The sequence below is a fragment of the Zonotrichia albicollis genome, chromosome Z, assembly GCF_047830755.1.
Source record: "Zonotrichia albicollis isolate bZonAlb1 chromosome Z, bZonAlb1.hap1, whole genome shotgun sequence".
Lineage (NCBI taxonomy): Eukaryota > Metazoa > Chordata > Aves > Passeriformes > Passerellidae > Zonotrichia > Zonotrichia albicollis.
Genome location: NC_133860.1, coordinates 46,306,839 through 46,328,888, shown reverse-complemented (window position 1 = coordinate 46,328,888; position 22,050 = coordinate 46,306,839). Strand labels below are relative to the sequence as shown.

The 22,050-nt window shown below is 40.5% G+C and overlaps 1 protein-coding gene and 1 long non-coding RNA gene across 4 annotated transcripts in view; both read right to left on the bottom strand.

Moving 5' to 3' along the window:
* UHRF2 (ubiquitin like with PHD and ring finger domains 2) overlaps window positions 1-19,830 on the bottom strand; it is an 82,754-nt gene extending 62,924 nt beyond the window's left edge. Inside the window, exons 1-3 of one of the 3 annotated variants that reach the window (XM_074533293.1) lie at window positions 19,136-19,266; window positions 7,254-7,355; window positions 5,609-5,851 (exon numbers count right to left, since the gene is read on the bottom strand). In XM_074533293.1, the coding sequence (XP_074389394.1) occupies window positions 5,609-5,851; window positions 7,254-7,289 (279 nt within the window). In that variant the 5' untranslated portion in view covers window positions 7,290-7,355; window positions 19,136-19,266. Of the gene's footprint in view, window positions 1-5,608; window positions 5,852-7,253; window positions 7,356-19,135 lie in introns of all 3 variants that reach the window. The other 2 variants (XM_005488154.4, XM_005488153.4) reach the window with 2 other exon arrangements.
* Window positions 13,745-19,129, bottom strand: LOC141727198 (uncharacterized). The gene is made up of 3 exons (XR_012578245.1): window positions 18,599-19,129; window positions 13,906-14,005; window positions 13,745-13,781 (listed from the first exon to the last, which is right to left on the bottom strand). It is a non-coding gene; the product is annotated as an uncharacterized LOC141727198 (long non-coding RNA).
* Window positions 19,831-22,050: the final 2,220 nt, after the last annotated feature.

Sequence of the window (22,050 nt, the reverse complement as noted above, 5' to 3'; positions counted from 1 at the left end):
CACAGAGAGAGAGAGACACAGAGAGTACAGCCTGTGCCTGTGACTGCTACCTTGTGCTGGCAGCACAGCCGAGAAAGAGAAGAAGCGGGGAGGTGCAGCAAGAAGGTGTCAGACGCTGTGGGAGCTTTGGGCAGGCAGAGTCCTAGCTTTTAACCCTTTTTTGGACAATGAAAACTTTGCAGAACATTAACCTTTCCTAGAAGAGAGATAGAGATGAAATGGAAGAAGGAAATGTGCAAGTGTGAAGGTCTGGGCAAAGTGAAAGATGGCGGAAGAGTAGAGAAGAATCTTAGGTGGGAAGAGATGATAGAGTGGCCTTAGCTGGATTTTTCTTGTTACAGCCATGGACAGAACCATGTTTCTGTGACAAGAGACTGCATCCAGGGGGAGCCAATGGCTCAGAGCCAAGAGGGTTCAATGTTGAGACCCCTTGGCCCCAGGGAGTGAAATCTGAGGGGGACAGGTGTCCCAAAGGTGAGACTGTGCTTAAAAGGACCCTAGAAGCAGCCCTGGTCCATGTGCAGTGGTGAGAGCACTGGGCATGGAAGGAAGAGGTCACGATGGCAGATGTTCTCCAGGCGGTGCCACAAGTGACACGGAAGCACACGAGGTTTCAACGGTGTTTCCTGGGGAAGCCTATGGCACAAGGATTCCTCTCCTCTTGATGAACTGAGAATTGATTATCTAAAGAATTGTGATGGACTGAGAGTTGAAATCTGAGGGATGGATGTATTGGAATTCGGTGGGGGGAGGAGGAAATGTTTTGGAAGGTTTCCATTTTCCCTGTGTGTTTCTTTTTACTTAGAGCTGTAGTTTAGTTAATAAAGTTTTCTTTCTTTTTGAGTGGGGGCATGCTTTGCTTATTCCTGGTCACATCTCACAGCAGACACTAGGGAGAATGCATTTTCATGGGGGCACTGGCATTGCGCCAGTGTCAAACCATGACACTAGATTGCCACCAGAGTCAGCCAGAATGTTATGACTGTAAGAAATGGAACTCATCTCCAGAACGTCTCCCTTCTGTACCCACAGTATTACTACTGGTATTAAGCAACCGAACCATTTTACTATTCTAAATCTTGTTGCATTTTCTCAAGTCTTCAGATAATAAACAGATGTTCCCTTAATAATACTGAGAATGCTGAAATAAAATATTTTAAAAACACTTCAACAGCACATCACCTATAAAATTATTACAACAGAATTACTGCAGATTAAACATCTTTAATTATCAATATGAGACACATGCAGATATGCATATACATAATACACATATGGTTTAAGCTACAGTCTTTGTCAGGTACCAACATTGTGCCATTCAGATACTTACTCTCACACACTCCAAAGGCTAATCTCTAAGATATGAATAATCTTATTGTATTTTCACAAGAGCAAAATTCAACAGGTTTTAGTATATTTAGAGTAAAGCAATCCTTCAGTATCTGAAAGCACAACTGACAGCAGTTTGAGCTAACAAGTTTATCCCATTAAAGGAATTCCTGGCTTACTCTTGCCATTCCTCTTCTTCAGATAACTTCCCAAACCTTATGTTTTGTTCTTCTGCATATGTAAAATACCAACATGTATTTTTATTTTTATTTTCTTAGAATTTCCAGTATTCAAAGTACAGCTTATTACCAGGACGACAATTTCAGCCACATGACAAACAAACCAGAGGAGAGCCATATTTTAAGTCTATCAATCTCTTTTAAATAGATTTTAAATATGAACAGTGAATTCTGACACTTCTAAAAGGAAACTTCATGTAGGCATCCCTATGTAATCTTACATGTTTGAACTAGCTGCAGCTCAGTGGTGCTTTACTTCCTCTTCTCCAAAATACAGCTGAATGAGATACACACTATTAAGGACTCCCCATCTGCTGCTACTTCATGCAACCAGTTATGCAAGTGCCAAAGAAGCCATGGTAGCCAAGTTAAAATCCATCATATCCAGATCCAGAACAACAAAAACTAGTAATAAAACAATACCTCAATGTAAACTCCCTTAATCATTCCTTTAAAATACAGGCATAAATAATTACATGTGAATAATTACACAACATACTTCCCACGCTTGCAAAGAGTAAGAGCAAATAATTACTACCACAGACTCCTGAGGAGCATAATACAATAATTTTGTGCAAGTGGAGTTTGGTTTAAGAACTGTTTTATTAGTAGCTATTTGTGAACAGTATTAAACAAACACTGATTTTAATTACAGATTCCATTTGTGTGGTTTTTTTCTTGGCTAAAATGTTTTTACTGCAGTCAGTGTTTTTTGAAAGAAAAATTCTAAAATGTTAGAATCAGAAAATGAAACACATATGCTTCTGAAAGAGCTTTGTTTTTTCTAACATCATTCCTGCACGCTCAAGTCACTGTTACTATAATTGCTCTCTAGCAACTCATCCTGTTATTCCTCTTTTTGGCCATTGCTTAGACAAGGTAGTGCTGTTCAGTAACATCAGGTCCATCTTGGGATGGTCTCCCAGTTCTTAGACCAGATACCACTAACAATTCTTAGTAACAAGGAACAAGAGTTGCACATAAATCCATCCACTGCTAGTCCTTCAGAGCCCACAGAACTGTATCAGATGTCAAGTACAACTGGACTATAAAACAAGCTACAATATTCTCATTTATATAATACACAATGACCGCACAGAGAAACTCTGTTTAAATCAGTATTTTAACCATCTAACAATAATTTATTATTAACTTTTAGTTCCAATACCAGCTCTACCATTTTTTTTAATAGTTTTTTGAATTGCAGGTTCCATACCAACTAACTTTCCTTCTGCTAGCTGAAATCAGAAAGAGAGAGTAGAGCACAGACATTTGGAATATCCACAGCATAGAGTAAGTAATAGGTATCTTGTTGAGTCTAGCTCTGGATGAAGATCCAGCAAGACACAGGACTTTGCGCAGACAGAGTAAGTTAAAACATTTCTTCAAGTAACTAAACTACTCCTTATTGTTTGACAATGAAATGCAAAAATCACTAAATATATCCACCTATTTAGCCACCTAATGTACCTCCATTCATTAGGCTCTAGGCCTTTTCTACTGACTTGCATTAAGTAAGTTTGCAACCTTTGAACTACAATACTGGGTAAAAAAACATTCTTCAAAGTCTTCAAATACTGTAATTAGAAATTTGTATGCATTCATACTGTTTTCTATAAATAAGAAACAGTAAAATTACTATACCCTTAATTTTCTCTAGATATACTGAAAACACATTGTTGACTGAAAAAGTAATACTTCACAAGTAATGAAGGAGAAAATGTTATCACGCTGGAACGCGACATCACAAAAATTTCAGCTGACTTGACCAAACAGGTTTCCTTGAGTATGTTTGCTGATATCACCATTCTCTATTTTCTGATTTAATCCTGAACAAAGCAACTAAGAGACTACTTGATATTTAACACATTGAAATGTAATATTCTTAAAAAAAACCCATTTTAGTACCCTTTAACACATTGAAATGTAATATTCTTGAAAAAAAAACCATTTTAGTACCCTTTTCTTCAGATCAGTCTTTCTCATATTACCTTTTACACTCCTTGATTAATTGTAAAGCTTAAGAACTGAAGAACTGGAGCTCTTCCTATTGTAATAAATGGATATAAAAGAAAAAGGGAGCACACAAGCTTGAGTCTCCATATTTAAGCCACTGATTTTGTGACATCCTGATTTCTCAGAGAACAAACAGAAGTCTAACTGAAATTAACTTGCATATGTGTGGCAGCCTCTGCTGTATTAAGGCTACAGAAATTTGGCAGAGAATGAACCCCTTGGAGTTCCAGCTGGACTTCAGAGATCAAGAGGGCTGGGTGCCACTGGGCTTGATTCCTGATTAATTCAGCACTATGTCTGGTTGTGTTCAGTATCCAGATTGGTCAATAGTGCAGCTCATTGAAGTACCAGGTGGCGGGTTCAGGATCGCCAGTGAGCAATGCACTAACCACAGAGTGTTAATATGTGTCATGACAGAAGGTAACAGTAACAGAGATCTCCTAGCACTATAAACACCTATATGTTAATACACACGTATACTAATAAAAGTTTATATATATTTATGTGTATATATATATATATATTCAGCTATAATAATAAATATTCCCAAACATAAATAAGTATTCATATGTGCGTGAATAAATACTCCTGGGTCTGCTCCAATGCAACTGAGAGGTACAATGCCCACCTAAATGTGCCCCTTCAGGGAAGGAGGAGAGACATTGTCAGCCTATACCAAGCAAGCAGAGGTGCTTTCCCCCTCTGTCTTTTGTCTCAAAAATACCCCTTCTATATTATAATTTTTGGTCCTACCCAAAAGGAACAACGTCATGTTGCAGGTGGGGTTGTGGTGACTGTGGTCTTACACAGACATGTTCTTTTTTCATCTGCATTCCTAGGTGTGTGAAAATTACTGTGCAAACTGGACTTAATGAAGATTTTAATAACTTTTGGTAAGATTTTACAATTGATACAAAAGGTAAAATAAACACTTTAGTCCATCTGCTGAGGTGGCAGTAAAGGCTCTCTGACCTCTCTGCCTGATAGTCTTTGTGCACATCCTTATCTCCATAAAGAAAACACACTTTTAGCAAGGCTTGTCATACATGGTGTAGGAGGAGTGAGGCAAACGCCTGGTGCAGCTGTTCCTCTGTACCTCACTGGAACAACACAGGGCCATGAGCCCTCTGCTCCATCCTTAGACTTGAGCTAGGTGCAAGCCAGAGTGTGGCCCAGCTCATGGTTTTCTCAGCCAGATTTGTTAATTCTTCAAAGACTCAAGGCAACACTGTAGCAAGCTGCATTTATGGCAACCTCAACTTCCTTTTCCTTCTCTGTAATTGTGGACATTTTCTAGCAAAATAATTACTGTTATGGCTATGTCTTATCTAAGAGAAACACCCAAAGAGGAGGTGAAAGCTATCATTCCTTACAGATAGATATACATAGATATATTAATATACACACATTCTACTAAATTTTCAATAAGTTAGCAATCTGGAAACTGCACGTTTTCTGTTTAAATTAAACTTTTGGTACTCTGATATAGTCCTTCTAACAATGCTGAAAAATTCAACAAGGTACAAAACTAAATGAATACTAGGTATGCAATTCCTAAAAAATCGACATTAGAAAAGCTATCACTACATAACATATAGCTTAAAGAAATTGTGTATTTCCAAAATTTGTCTAGTTCTAATGCAGCATTGAATCATTAGTACTAAAACAATGATTTGGAAAGCTTGAAGAAGAAAGAAGGGTAAAAGCTACACTTTAAACCAGTTTCTTTATTAGCTTCTTTTGTTCACAAGAAAGTATTTGTTTCACAGCTACTCTAAGTTTTTCAATAATCTGTTTTGAAGAACATAGTGTGTCAGAGTTTGAGAACTCTCTTGAAAAGAGAGATTGGTCCAAGGGACATGCTCATGACTCTCCAAGAGTCAGTTTAAATTATGTGAATTTCATTTTAGCCAAATTGAGAATTAAGTAATAAAAGAAAGCAATGAGGATACACTCTTTGAAACAATAAAACAATACTTTTCTAGAAATAAAATTAAACCCGCAGGAGTGAAGTTTGTACATACCTTGTACAATCCAATGCCAGGATCAATGAGAAACGAGCGAGACGATGTAGATGGCTGACTCGGTGATCCACTGTTTGTTTTTTTGACTTTGTTCTTGCAGTTGGAAGCAGCACAGGGATTGACTTCTCCATCCTGATCTGTCACAGATGCAGTGGTAGGAGCTTCAGAATCGGAACGTATCAAAAGCTGAACTATGTCATTTAGTCCAACATTGTAGTCAAATAAAGTGTGTCCATCTTCAAGCTGTCAAAAGAAACGTGTACTTGTAAAACTCTACCTTAAGGTACCTAAATAGTTTTTAAATCTTTTTTTTATAGACAATAATTGTGCAGACCAGAAGAGGGAAGCCATATCTTACTGATAAATAAAAACCTATGTCTTGAGTATATGCAAACACGAACTCCTCAAGCTAACTGCAACCATAATTTCATTGATTAAAAATCACTGGAAGACTTAAAACTAGGAACAGACATCTCTACAATTGTCACCTACCTACAATTAAGCTGAGAAACACAAAAAAATTACAAATTAGGAAATACAAGAAGCAGTACTGCTGCTTTGCTCAGTTAAATACCATTAATGACCTAGGGCATCTTTGAAGCAGAGATTTGATTCACCTGAAAGTATAATGTATTGCTTTGAGACAGCAAAATTAGTATCAGCTACACTTTACTTCACACTGCAGTGGGAGAAAAACATGCATGACTGAAAAACATGCACTAAAAAACTGACATCTTTCCAAACTATTCTAACAAAAAAAGTTATCTACCCTTTTTCTCAAGAACAGGTGTTATTTTCAACACATTTCATAATTTTTTTCAAAAAGGACAGGTTTCATCAGCTTGTGGGCAGTATCGATACAACAAGAAAGTGGGGGGAAGAAGGAACAGGAAAGAAAACAAAGGAGCACCTCTCCAGTTCCTCACTAATAGTTTTCTCTAACATTCAAAGGATCTCAGGATAGACAAAACTGGAATCTATATTTCTTTCTCCAGCCCCTCTGCTTTTTCAAAGCAACTCTAAATGGCAGGGGACTGTTATGAACAGAAGCTGACAGTCAATCACTGAACCAGTTCTTGTTCCATGAACTTAAAATCTTGCAAAAAAGTTAACTTTCCTTACTGCAGATAATTACTGTACCCACAGCTGGGACCTGTAAACAGGAGTTCATTTGAGTTGAAGCTGACACAGCTGTCTGGTCAACAGGTACAGGAAAGAATCTCACTCAGCCGCCCATTTTCAAACCTGTTCAACACACAGCACACAAAATCATACTGAAGATTTTCATGCTGTAACTATTAAAGGAATACAAGTCTTAAAGCAGAAATCTCCAGTAGATGTGATTGTTCAGGTGACTACCAACACCACCTCATATGCCTGGGCCTTCTTCATACTGAGAGGTGAGGTGCTTAAGTAACATTTTCCATCCCACCATGTCATAACTGCCTACACTTTTGACAACTCTTTCACAAAGGGCATAGAAGTGCTCTTGCAGTCCTACTACACTCCAGGATTTGTGGCTGTTAATACTACAAGTATTTTCACTGTTAATAAGTTTAAAGCATTATTCTTATATTCAAAGTACAAAGAAACCCAAAACAAAGACAAAAATACATTGCAAAATTGCACTGGAGGGGATATCCACCTTGCTACAGCTTCTGATCACCAGTCCAGGGCACATTTAAGATTAATCCCTCCCAAGTGATTTTTCTTGGTTGCAAAATGGTTAAAAAGTTGAGCAGTACATCTGCAAAAGAGACCAATTCTGAAATAAGTAATAAATTGGATGTTATTGGAGACACATAACTGCTCCATTTTTCTGTTCCAACTGGATTGCACAAACTGTGGCAGAGATTACAGTGTAGTTCCTAGAATCCTGTATATAAGGAAGGAATAAGGAAATCTTCCGAAAGCTAATGCACTGGAGAAAGAATGGTAACTTTGCTCCTGGTAGACCAAAAGTATGTAAGCAGCATGCAGATGAGAGTTTTGCTCCTCTGCCTTTGTTCCTGCTCTCTAAGGACAGGTCCTGTGCAGGCTGACAGAAAAATATTTTGGGGTACAGCAGTTTAAAATTTAAAGTTAATTCAGTAAAGATGTAAATCTGAACAACCTGAATTATCTACAATAGCTAGGTAAATGTCTTGTGTCTAGTCTTCACAATCTATTCTTCAGTCATGATTGCAGATTAAGTTATAGAACTAATCCACAAGTAAGTCCTCCCTATTAGCATGAAAGGTAAAAGAAACCCCAACTTCAAAAAAATGAGGAAGAAAAAAGGAATCTGTCCAGGAATCGTTATATTTAACATTCACAGGAACAAAGACTTAACAAGGCCAGGCCTTGAGTAACAAGCTGCCTTCTCTAACAGCAGGCACACACACATCAGCATACCCAAACTACCTATTCCTGCACAACAGTAAGACAAGTCTCCTCTTTGTAGGCCTTCAAAACCCACCTGGAAATGTTCCTACTGACCTGTTTGAAGTTGCCCTGCCTTGGTGGGTGTGGGTTGCACTAAATGACCTCCAGAGGTCCCTTTCAACCCTAAATAATCTGTTATTTGGTCTAGTCAGCTTTGATGAACATGAACTAAATGATCAGCCAAACAAACTGATGACTGCAAAGTCGTCTAATTTACAGAATAAATGCATAAAATTTAGACTACTAAATGGTTGAGAAAGTGGTTGGATTGTGGCATCCAGAGGGTAATGGTCAATGGTTTAAAGTCCAAGTCTTATTAATTAATCTTCATTAATGACACAGACAATGGAATTGAGTGCACTCTCAGCAAGTTTGCAGATGACACCAAGTTGAGTGGTGTTGTTAACACACTTGAAGGATGGGATATCCAGAGGGACCTGGACAGGCTGGAGAAGTGTGTCCATGGGAATCTCATGAGGCTTAATAACATCAAGTGTAAGGTGCTGCATCTGGGTCAGAGCAATCCCCTGGTACCAGCACAGATTGGGCATGACCAGATCCCAGCAGCCCTGCCCAGAAGGAATTGGGGGTGCTGGTGGGTGAGAGGCTGGACCTGCCCCAGCCATGGGCACTGCCAGCCCAGAGAGCCACACGTGTCCTGGGCTGCATCCAGAGCAGGGTGGGCAGCAGGGCAGGGAGGGGATTCTGCCCCTCTGCTCTGCTCTGCTGAGACCCCACCTGCACCACAGCATTCCCAGCACAGAAAGGACATGGAACTGTTGGAGTGAGTCCAGAGGAGGCCAAAAGCACGATTGGAGTGACAGAGATGGAGCATCTCTCCTACAAGGAAACTGAGATTTTTTTCAGCCGGGAGAAGAGATAGCTTATGGGTCACCTAATTGCAAACTTCCTGTTCCCAAAGGGAGCCTACAAGATGGAGAGGAATCTTTAATAAGGGCATGTAGTAAAAATACAAGAGACAATCGCTTCAAACCTGAAAGAGAACTGGTTCAGACTAGATATTAGAAGAAATTCTTTACAGAGGGTGGTAAGACACTGAAACAGGTTGCCTGGAGAATCTGTGGATGCCTCATTCCTTAAAGTGTTCAGGGAGAGATTGGACAGGGCCCTAAGTAATCTGGTCTGTGAAAGGGGTCCCTGCCCACAGCAGTGCATTTGGAACAAGATGAGCTTTACAGTCCGTTCAAACCCAAACCATTCTATGATTCTATGATCTGCCAAAGTGATTGTGGCTTGTTTTTTCCCCTCTGTTTTTATCACTTATACTCTCTGCTGCAGGAATATTTTATGACACCAGATTTTTCTGTGACTAGTGAGGTCACACTTAAGTCTCAAAGCACAGTAACAGACATAAGCACACTTCACATGTCTCCTACTGTGATAGGGAAACAGCTCTTCTATGAGCAAGAAGCATGTTCCTGAGTATGAGCAACTGTATAACTTTAGACCAAGTTGATACACTGCAACAGGGTCTGCTTCTAGAAACAAGGCAGAGTACCATAGAAACTCAACCAGCAGAATTAATCACATGGTTTTTCACTTGCAAGAACTGATATGTGAATCTGAAACCTATGCTTAGCTATCACTTCATCACTGACAACTGAAATCCTTGGAGTAACAAATTTGGAAAACAGTGTTTAGAGAAATTTCACGCAGGAGAGCAGATGGTTTTTATGATGGTTTTTCTTGAATTATAGTAGACAATTTTATCCCATTCTGCTGCATAAAGACACTAAGAAGATTCCCTAAAAATGTTTGCCCGGACAGCACATTAAAAGAAAATAAATAAACCTTACATGTTTAATAAGCATTTAAAGTCACTTGTCAGTTACAAGTTCATATACGCAAATGAGAAACAAAAGTAATCACACAAGTATCAGATAATCTCCTTCAACTCAGCTATGATTTCTAATGGGTGATTAGAACATGTCCAAGAGCAAAAATAACTGAACAGGCAATTTCATTTATGAAATTTTACCAGCTCTTCTGATTCTTCTGCCATAAGAAAAAGATCGATTTTTTTTCCTTAGTAGTAGATTTCACTTTCAGTTTCAATTCCTCTTAAAGACTGGCATGCTTCAAAAGCCTTTATGGCTTCATTAACATATTCTGAATAAAACAACACTAAAGAGCAACTAGCTTTACTGTATCTAGCACTCTATCACTATTCTAAATACATATAAGTTGATAAAAAGCTTACATCTTCCAAATGTATTTTCATCATAATGTGTTACAGACACTATCAATTTCAAAACAGTCCAAGAGAAGGTTTTTTATAAATACTTAAAGGTAACACAGCACTGTGCTTACACTTCTACACAAGAGCAGCCACAGAAATGCAATAGTGGAATCAATACCTACCTACTATCACTGTTAGAAGAACTGTCCTGAAATATCAAGCCACAAATTACTTTAAAAGCATGTAGAAGCTGCACTTACATGGGCATGAATAATCATGCAGAATGTGGTATGATACTGCATTACTATCACACTAACTACAGGTCCCAGCAGAAGGACAGCTCATTATGGCTTCTACAGCAGGTACAGAGACCTCCCAAGAAAGCACATAGTAATGGTTATACCTTAATGAGTGATCCAGGAGCGGGATGACCTTAATCCATTGCACTTGTCAATAAAGATCTTTGATCACCTATGAAGGTGTGCCTTCAAGCATCTTCTGAGGTTTTCTTTTCCAAGAAATCTGCCTGTATCTAGCAATACAGATGAAATAAACTACAATTATGCAGATGAGCTCTTTAATTAACAATGTAGGATGAAAAATTAAGTGACGTCAATCTTATTCTGCACAGGCATTACATGCACCTGGCAAATCTAACAGGAAATGTGTATGAGTGAAGATCTTCAAGTTCAGTAAAAAACTTGGTTAGGAGTTTGTCAGAACTAGTTACCCAGAGGGTATTAGTCTAAAGAAATCAAGAATCTGTAACTTCCAGCTGGGTGCTTACTGGAAGCAAGCAAAGTGGACTTCCAGAACTTCATGTATTTTCCATCTTAAGATTGGTGTACAAACCTAACTTTTCCTGCCTAAAGTAGGCTGTTGGAATTAAATTCCACAGAAACATTCAAACATACCTCTAATCAGCACCTAGTAAGTCAAAATCAACTTGTCACTATGTAACAGTGAATATTGGGCAATGGGATAAGCTCAGGAGAAAAGCAATGCAAAAACCTTTACTATCCAACACTGGACCCTTGTTTATGGACTTCAGCCATTCTCGGAGTGTGCTCAGTTTGCTTACATTTTCACAGTTGAAAGAGAACGTGATCAGTATTTTTAATTTCACATGAAAAAACTGTACCTCCACCTAGATTCTATTTAAAAGAATGCTTAAGGACTCTGGTATCTTTAAATACATGTATTAATCACATTCAGAGTAGTAGGCACATAGTCAGGTTTTTACAGTAACTGTGTAGTGACACTTTCTCATGTAAGTGCAATTGTCTCAGCTACAACAGAAAAAAAAGCAAAATAAAGGGAGAATCTAGTAGCCAACCATCTAAGAAAGTTAATGTCTTTACATATTTAATATAGGCTGACTTCAAGGGTACAAAACTCCAAGACATCCACTTCCTCCTCAAGCAACTGTAGTTTTAACAGTATTTGTTACAGGTTCCATACAGTCTGCTCTGTCAAAAAATATTTTGTCTGGTGATCATTCTACTAAAACATCCCACATTCTTCTGTAACATGGGGCAAATTTTTTATGCCATCAGTGAAGTGTAATGTATCAGTAACTGTTGAATGCCCAAGGTATTTTCAGCCCTGAACAATGCATCTCCTCAAACAATCCATTATATCAAGAGGATAAGAAGGCAAACATCTCTAAGCAGAGAGTGCACATCTACAAGGTTTACTGGCTCCTTCTCACATGTCTACAGCAGACCAGTTCTGAAGTGTGGGCTTGGGCTTCACTATACCTTTTCCACATTTAACTGAGGTTTTTACATATATACTCTGCAAGACATAAACACACTCTGTTCATACAGGCTTTTCTCTGGTACTCCTGCAAGTTTTCGCCTAACTCTCCCCTCCTATTTTTAGCAGAGATCCTAATACAAACCAAATAGCTACACCTACTAATCTTATACAAAATCTAACTACAATACAGATTTACTTTTCTAAATAGGAAATAACTTCTATTGTGTTTGAAAAGATATACGAAAGAAACCATGGGTCACCCTCAGAAATACAAAAAGAAATCCCAGGTTAGACTTACTACTGCTTTTTCTCCTGAATTGGATTTCATGGCTTGCTGTTAAAAAATAAATGCAAATGGCAGATCATTCCCTAATTTCAAGAAGGAGAATGTATTCATCAATTTAAAAGACTTTTAAAAAAGATAAAATCATTGCTGTGTCTTTGCTCTCTCTTTTAGAGAAACACACAAGTAGGTGAATTATCTGGACAACCAAGTTCTCTGACAGGCTTTAGATCCACATTCCTCCAAAACAGAATACAGACAGACCACAACATTTCGTAACACAGTAACCAAAGAAGTTATTAGTATCTGGAGAATATGGTCTAAATTAGACTCAGTTCTGTAAATTTTTTGCCACAAGACTCACATTTCAAAGCAGCCTACAAGAACGTTTGAATATGTGATGCCACCTAAAACTCCAAGGAGGTGACACAAGCTACATCAGAGGATATGCTCCCTTTTGACTGCTTATGTGTGTTATACAACAGCTAAGGACCTGCCCTGGACAGAAGGAAAAAGACAGTCATAACACTGGATAGTATCAAATTACTTTCTATCAATTAACTGTATCTTAAGTAGGTATCATAGTCTTAGAGAGATTCCCACAATCTCAACAGAAAGCATACAGTGAAAATAATTCCTAGGTAACAAGAATATGGAAGCTTTCCTAATCTAACCAAGGCTTTTCTACAACTGCAGAGTTGGATTGTACCCCAGTGTAAATATGCTGTGTTTGTTCAACTCTCCCCACAAAGAGGAAGTCTGTCATGCTATAAAAAGCCACACAACATAGAAACAAATTACAGAATCTTGTTGCTGATACTGTTGGCAATTACACATCAATCTCAGTGTAAACATAATGATAAATGTACATTAGTCATCTTCATACTCAATCAACAAGACTAACTTTCTCTGAGAAGACATTGACACTTTTCCTGAAACTCTGTACCTAAAATTAAGAACAAAAGCCTACATTCTCCAATAAATGAGAGGGTTTTACACCTTTTCTACAAAACTATTTGCAGAGTGTTTGGGTGGTACCAAGGTATTTTACCTTTTGGTCTGAAATAAATACAATCCAAAACAGATTCCAGTGTACAAGATTAGTACCGACACAAAAACAGCAGAAAGTCAAGAGCTGCAAGACTTCCTGACTTTATCAGAAAATCATGGTAAATGCAGCTATGCTCAGTCTGAACTAATCGCTTCAAAGGGTTCAAGTCTGCACCTCTTCCAAATTAAATTTTTTATAAGGCAGATTATATTTTGAAGATTATTTATTCCTTTGTTACTGAGATACAGAAAAAAAATGTTAGTTTAGATATGCTAGTTTCTTCTTGGATGAAACTCTAAGTCCCATTAAAGGAACATTTGTTCATTAACTTCTAGTTGGAAGTTAGAGCAGCAAGGTTTCTCTTCTTCTGCCATTCTAAGGAGCCTTCTAATAATTAAGTAAATAGAAGTTCATGGTGCCTTCTGGACGCTCTTGGATGTTATTTGATACTGTCCTTAAAAAATACAAAAAAAAAAAAAAAAAGCAAGCATGTCAAAATATATAGCTGCATAGAGATCCTCAGCAGCATGGAAAGAATCATCCATCCCTGCGCTGATTAGATGAGAAGGGTCAAGTACCTCCTGTATGATGGTATGGGCTTCTATAGCAAAGGCAACTGAAGTTCAGCAACAGTGGTGCCAGCGAGAGCAAGGGGCTATCTGCAGCTTGTGAGGACACCTGTAATGAAGAACTGGTTATTATCTCAAGCTTCCATAGTCAACAACAAAAATCTAAAAAGCACATCAAAAAAAACCAATAACAAAGTGCATTTTTACATAATTTTACAGTTAAATCATTAAGAACAGAGATTTAATTAATAGTTTTGAAAGATAGAATCCTCTCATAACTGTGTTATTGATATTAACATTTGATTACATATTACCATGGAAAATCATCATAATCTAGTGTCCATCTAGGCCTTGCATTCTGCATCTAAGGGTTTGTGGAGTTCTTTATAATATAAAAAAATATTCCTTTTCTAAGAGCTTCCAGACTAATTTTAAAAAGTACATGTACTAAACTATCCTAACTTAATTACATGAATGTGTGGCTCAGGTGTGCAGTGTGACTTTTGAGGATGTCCTGCACAGGATGAAGAGTTGCATTAGATGATACCTGTGCGTCCCTTCCAACTCAGCGTATTCTGTGATTCTGGGAGTAAATATACATGCCATAAAATACCACCCTAAAGTTGGCTGTAATTTCTTAGAGGTTACATAATGCTCTTTCAGGTTCCTAACACTTAAATAAGACATACAAAACAGTATAAAGTATACTGTTTTCATCTATGTTTCTTTGCTTTGCCTTCAGTTTGTTTAGGTGCTTTAAATAATAAAGACAATCAGATCCAAGAACGGTAAATTGCATTAGTAGCTTTACAGAAACAATTCAACAAAAAGATAATTTTAGTAAGCTTCTGCAATCATTTAATAAAAATGCACTCAAGCCCAACAAACCTACTATCAGGTAAGTTTTGAGTATACACCATTAATTCACTATGTTGGGAATTTTGGCATGCAGTCTGATCATATCTGACCTGAAGACTCCACATGACTCTCCTCATGCTACAGAGCTACTCGTTACCAGCTTCATCAAAGAATGGCAATTACTTCCCTTCTAAGGTTTCTTCAAACTGCTTCTCTAAAACAAAAAAACTTCACTGCTCCAGCTGAAGATTTCTCACCCCAGATTTCTGCCTGAAGCAGATGGGGTTTGGACAGCTTCAGCTGAAAATATTTACAATTTTCCAAGCAAAATAAAGCTGGGAAGAGTCTGTGCTAAAAAACTCAATTGTTCTATGAATAGGCTTAGCACTCTCATTCTTGAGGGAAAGACTTCTCAAGTATTGCTTTTCAAGCTTTTGGGAAATTCGCCCAAGTTGTAAGTATTAGTAAGAACTTAAACATACAGTATACAAACTTGAAGTTTGGAAGCCTCAGCTCACACGAGATTCCACCCACTATTCATGTGCCAGCCCAGGTTACCCAGAAGCTAGAGTTCTCGTATAATAAAGGCATGCCCTATTGCCAGATTTTTAACTGTGTGTTTTACTGAAGCTACTTTACCACAAGCATGTTCTCATGCAAAGCTAAAGCTCCTCCACTCCTCTTACCCCTCTATTGTTTCAGTTAAATTTTACAGAAACAAAACTCAAATACTTGGACAAACTAGTCTGACAAACTAGACTTTAAATATTCAACTTGCATGGCTAAGTAACACAATGCATACCACCATACTTTGTGCACAAAAGCAGAACTGAATTTCTTCTAGCGAAGTAGGCCTGATTTGCAGTAATTTTCACCTCAAGTAAATAAACAGCTTCAATATTCTCACCTCCTCCTGCTGACTTCAGTCCCCCATGAAACAGCTTAGGAGTGGTTTCCTCACCAACAAGATTAATGACTTCAAAGGTTGTTTCAGTCACTGACTCCTACAACTATCGGCAAAGAAGCCTTTGGGCTCCAATGTCTTTTCCCCCTGTTCTGGTAAGCACTATGGAAAAGATACTGAGATAATGGGGTTTTTTAACAGTAGTCATTTACAAATTTTCACCAAATTCAAATTCCAACAGGGTGGGATGAGATGATGAGAGAAGCCAACAAAAGACATTAGTTCTTATCTTCCACAAACAGTAGATATTGCTGAAATACAAGAGTGTGCATGTTTGGTTATATGCAAAACATAAGTAGGTACCAATACTCTTACAGTATTATAGAAAACCTCAAGCTGTCTGGTGCATTTTCAAATTAAAACTTACATGTACTTTTACTGTTCTATTTTTCCAGGATTGTAACTGAAAGAAACTAGAAATCCTACAATGACTGTAAATTGGCTCTACAGAAAATCTGCTCTCATAGGTCAAAATGGAAAGATATCTCCTTCACTTTCATGAGTAAACTAAGAATTTCTATTCTCTAGAACAGCTTCACATGCTTTCCAATTAGGAGAAAGAACATACTGCTGGAAATCAGATTGTTGTCTTGCTTTTCTGATTTTCTCTAAGGACAAGTTTACTCAAAGTTAACACATAACACAGAAAAATATTAGATGTGAATAGTCTGTAGTGGGGCAAGGTTAAAATATGTTTTATTCCAGCATAAGGAAATATTTGTGGCGCTATAGGAAAATCCTTACAGATAATGATCCACCATCTTCAAGAGGGAAAGTAAGAGACATCACTGCAGGTTTCTACGTTCAGTAGACTTCTCTGGCTAACTGCAGAGTTATGAACAAAAAAACTTTCAGGCAAAGTTCCACCTCAATTTAGAATATGCCTTTACTTCTGTGGCTAGTAGAGTCATTCAGCTTGGCAGAAATGTGGAATCCCAGAGAGCACAGGATGTTCTGTACACGTTATGGAGTAATACTATCTGGGTCATGTGAATGGTAGGTCCTTCTGACAGTAAAAGATGCCAACCTATTCAACAAAGTAGTGCTATTCCTGGCAATTACAAGAAAAAAAACCATAACACAACAGAAATACAAAGTACTACATTAATGATAACATTAGGTTTCTTCCAGTAGTTCTAGGATATTTTAACCCTTAAAAACAGACACGAGAAGTATTGACCACTTAAGTTCTTACACTTGCCTTTGAAGATCAGACAACAGCAAACTACAGAATCGCATATTAACTGGATACAGAGACTCCCGCAAAATTATGGCTCCAGCTCAAAATCTTAGTTGAAACTGTTCTCTACTGCAAGCTAAGAACATGATGCTGTTGAAATTCAGCCCACAAACAATGACTCACTTAGGTTTCTACATCCTTATAACCTCATATACCTCCCATTTTTAGGAGGACATTACTTAGGCTTCCCACCGCTTGTAAGATCCAAGGATTTCTAGAAGTTCCCAGGTAGACTACAGTAAGCAGCATTCAGTAGCAGGATCATGGTTCTACTAGCAGACTGTATAGATTTAACCATACTGAGCTCTAAACAGATAAAATAAGAAAAGGATTTCACCTAGATAATATTTTTAACAACACATAGAGCAATCTTCAGGGGGTGTTTAAGTTTTCACCTCAGTATACTCCTTTCTGTTCATTTTACATTTAACTAAAGTGACCTTTTTTTATTCTTAATAATAAAGTGAATATTGCTTTATTTTATCACAGCCCTAAAAGAATTAAGTTATTTAGCTTTATGTTCTCAACATCCAGTTTTACTTGTGCAAGAGCAACCCTTCTGATCTTTTTTCTTGTGAGCACCATGGAAACAGAAAAGCAACCCATAATAAAGAAGGAAACTTCTGAATTAATCATGGTAATTACAAGAAAATTAACATTTATGGGGAGTGAAACTATAAAAACCCAGTTCCCTAACTCTTCACTAACATGATTCCAACTGTGCCCTAAACTGGATATACTAAGTACCAAACTCACACATGCTGCTCATGTAGGCAACTACAGCTATAATATTTCACTATCCCGTTTTCTCAAGCAAGACATTTGTTAACTAAAATGTTCACACTAATTGGACTGGCCACTGTCAGATTACACAGGAAAGCACAACTCATTACAGGTTCATCTTCCCTGCTTCTCAGATAAAGAATTTAGGGTAAAAACCTCGGGTTTGCCCCACATAAACATCTGTACCCAAAGAAGTGTGCTAGTACAGAACAAAGCTAAGTTATACAACTCCAAGACTCATGTTCCTTGATTTGGCCCCTTCAGAAAAACACATATTTGTACACAACGATCCTTAGAGACCAGCCCTCACAAATGCTGACTGTCACCAATCTGTAGAACACAAAAATCTAGTCATTTGCTACAGGTTCAAAATCCTAGTCACTAATGCTTGCCTCCTGGTTAACAGTTAAACTTCCCTTTTTTAAGTTTTGTCTATGTGTTTGTAAAGATACACACTTTATCTCTTTTGAGGCAGAAATCTCACTGCTGTGCATTCTCAAAACTCATCTGCTGTAAGAAGATGCATCTTCGGAGTCACTTTCCCTGAACGGTACCACACACTCGGTGCTTTCCGCGTCAGGTAATAGCTATGCTTCACTTTCACTACTCGAGCACTGCGCACACCTCGCAGTTTACGCAACGCGGTTTCAAAGGTTACACCTATCAGCGAAGTTACAGCCTGAGGCGACATACTCCCAACAAAATCTTTCCATCACCCCCGGGGAGGGGAGGTTCCACCTTATGGAAGACTTCCAGCGAGTCACCGCTGCCATAGCGGCTTCCCGGGGTGGGGACGAAGCGCCTCGCTGGACCACCAGCAATCGCCCTTATCCCGCCCGGGACATGCCGAGACTCACAAGTCGAGGACACCGTGGCATCACAACTTCTGCCCGAGCAAATTAACCCCGTGCCGCCTCCTCTCCCGGCCCCGCCACGTGCGGAGCCGGGGTGGCGTTTTCCCGGGAAACCGCTCGCGGTCGGCCCGCTTCCCGCCCTGCCTGGATGCGGCGGGGCGGAGGAGAGCGGGATAGCTCCCTCCATCCCCCCGCATCCCTCCGGCTACTGTCACTTGGGCAAGATGAAGGCGGGAGCCGAGGGAGGAGCCTCTCACCGCTCAGGTGGGAAAACAAACACACAAAAGAATGTCACCAGGACCCCGTGAAGGGTTTTACTGGGGTTTTTACTTCATCGGGAAAACGGGGGTCCTGGAGCATTCTGTCAGGGTGGGCTCCCCGCTGCCCTCCCCTCCTCCCAGAACCAGGAGTAAACAAAAGCGGGAGCTCACAGAACAGCACATGGGTGGAGACGGGGACCCCCGAGTCGCACAAAGAGCCGGGCCTGGGATTAGGGGAGACCCCCGAGGGTCCGCCTGCATAGGGGAGCTCCCGCCTCACCTGCTTGCCCCGGTAGAAGAGCCGCTGGCGGTCGGGGCTCACGCGGAAGGTCTCCTCGATCTTCTCCCGCAGGCACTCGATCTTGGTGAGGCGGCTCAGGTCGTCGATGGTCTGGGTCTCCGTACCGTCGATGGTGCGGACCTGGATCCACATGGTGCGAGCCCTGCCGCCCGCTCGGCCGTACGCGGGCGAAGGATGGGAGACACAGGCAAGGGGTGGGAACGGGGTCCGCTCCGCGGGTGAGCGTCCACGGCGTGGGAGGTGCCGGAGAGCGGTCTGGACGCTACCACGCTCTTTGTTTGGCCCGACGGGGCAGGAATTTCAAACCCCGCGCAGCGGGCGCGACCCTCCTGCCCGCAATCCGGGCCGCCCGTCCCGCTCGGCGGGGTGCGGGAGAAGGAAAGGGAGCCGAGCAGATCCCACGGCGCTCCCCGATCCCGCCGAGGCAGAGCAGATCGCGGCAAGCGCCGGCGGGCCGGCGGCGGGCTGGGCTACGGGGATGCGCCGGAAGCCATCGCCCGGCCCGGGCACTGTTTACCGGGGAGCGCCGCCGCGCTCACATGGAGGTCACGGCGCCAACGCCGATCTCGCGAGAGCGCCCGGCCGCGGCCGTGCAGACAACACGGCGGGGCGGGAGCGGGGACGGGGGCAACGAGGCGGGCACGAGGCACCACCACGCCCCCTCCCGCCGCTCGCCCCGGCCCCGCCCGCTCCGCCCCGCGCGCTGTGCCCGTCCGGCGCGAGGCCCGCGGGGGGAGGGGAGGCGGCCGTTGGCGTCTCCATGGCGGCGCGCGCGGCGCCGAGGGCTGTGAGGGCCCTGCGCCCGGAACTGGCGGCCGGGCAGCCCCCGGCGTCCGTGGGCAAGCGGGAACAGCGCTACCCGGGACATAAAGCTACATGTAACCCTACACTGATAGAGCTACATGTAACCCTGCCTCACAGATACAGATTAATACTGGCGGCCGTTACAAATACTGGGCGAGACTAGGCAAGGAAGGAAAGCTTAGTTTACGCCGCGAATCTGGTGTACGCTTGGATCTCTGTATTTTTCTGCATCGGGTAATTCTGCGAATTAACCGCCAGGCAAATCTGGAATTACAGAGCTGTTGTGGGCTAGCCCTGTTGGACAGCTGGGCGCCACACATTCCTTTGGTCACTCTGTCACAAGGAGGTGGAGAACAAAGAAAGAGGGTTGAAAGTGAGAAAATGGGCATCTAAAAAACAACAATTTAATTAAAACGGTAAAATTTAGTTATGAACAAAAGTTGTGCACACAAAGCAAAATGAGGAAGTATTTGAGTACATAAAATTGACAGGCATCTGTGCATTTATCCATTTCTACAAAACCAGAGCCTTGTCATGTTTAAAGATTGCTTAGGAAGACAAGCACCTTAACTCCTAATACCCTGCTCTTTCTCCTTCTTATCCCAACTGTCATTGGTGAGTGTGACACGAGGTGGTCTGTGGTGTCACCAGCCTTCCCCTCTGAGTCCCTATTGTGGGACCCAGTGAACTCCGACAAGGAGAGAGAGAAACCATGCATCTGACTCCACTGATATCAGAAGGCTAATTAACTACTTTATTATACTGTATTATTCTATATATCTAAGACTGAATCTGCCAAGCAATCAACTCTGCACACACTGCACTCCAACTGCACAGAATCTCCTGACTGTCAGTCAACAGTCCTGACACACACACACACACACACACACACACACACACACACACACACACACACACACACACTCTTACACTCTTGGCCCTGATAGGCCAAGGAAACAAAACACCACGACTTTGGGTAAACAATCTCCATATTGCATTCTACTTTGGCACAACACAGGCACAGCAAAGGATAAGAATTGTGTTTTCTTTCTCTGACCTTCAGAGAAGGTGAATCCCAGAAATATTTTTGGGAAGAATTGTGCCTTGCTTTTCTCTGTAAAGAGAAATGTGGGGCCACAGGTCCCTTCCTGGCAAACTCCTCCAGCCTTCTCACTGGCAGTGCTGTCCCAAATACAGGTTCTTCTGTCTGTTGTGTAAGAGGCTGACCTATACAAGATACTTGTTTCTTTCATGTTTGTGCAGAGGTGAACGCACAAAACCAGCTACAGTCAGGCTGAAAATTACTACTTTCATAACATAGAAGTACAAGCATACCTAATTTCTAATTACATGCCTATTTACTAGCCATTGAACCCAAATAAAGGAAATTTAAGTTAGATTTAGAGGTGTGGTTTTCATGCAATAATGAGCTAAGTTAGGCTAAAGGACACAGGTGTAGCTGATTTTGCTAACTTGACTTAAATTTATCATACACTGCCAGACAGTTTCCCACTCATGTGTTGTTCTCAGTTATTCACTCTGCAAAATCTTTTCCTTAAGTCATTCACCATTCATGATTCTCCCCTTTGAGACCTAAATTTCTCAATCTGAATATGAGACCATTTGAGCCTCATTTGTTTTACCAAAAAATGTCTCCTCTTGTTTTCTCTCTAATTCCAAGGGATTTCCCCACACCATCAAGTCCCACTGTATCTTTTCTCTTGTAAATTTGTTAGCACCCCTCTTACTGTTCTTTGTATTAATGAAATCTGAGAATCATTTAGCACTGATATTAGCCATTGTCATTATTGGGTATGTTCTAGAAAGTATATTTTTCATGCTTCCATAATATATGCACACACTTAAGACACAATTAACAATAAGTACCACTAGAAAAGGATAAATAATCAACATAATTGTTTCAGCTACCCTTTATTTGGTAACCATGCTTTTTACCATATTACATGTGAGACATTTAAAGAGTATAGTAACTCATTGCCACCCCTGCTCCTTTGATCAAAAAGGGCACCACATTCAGGTCTACAGGCTAAAAAGAACAACTTCCAGGTCACAGTTCAGATCTATCTCTC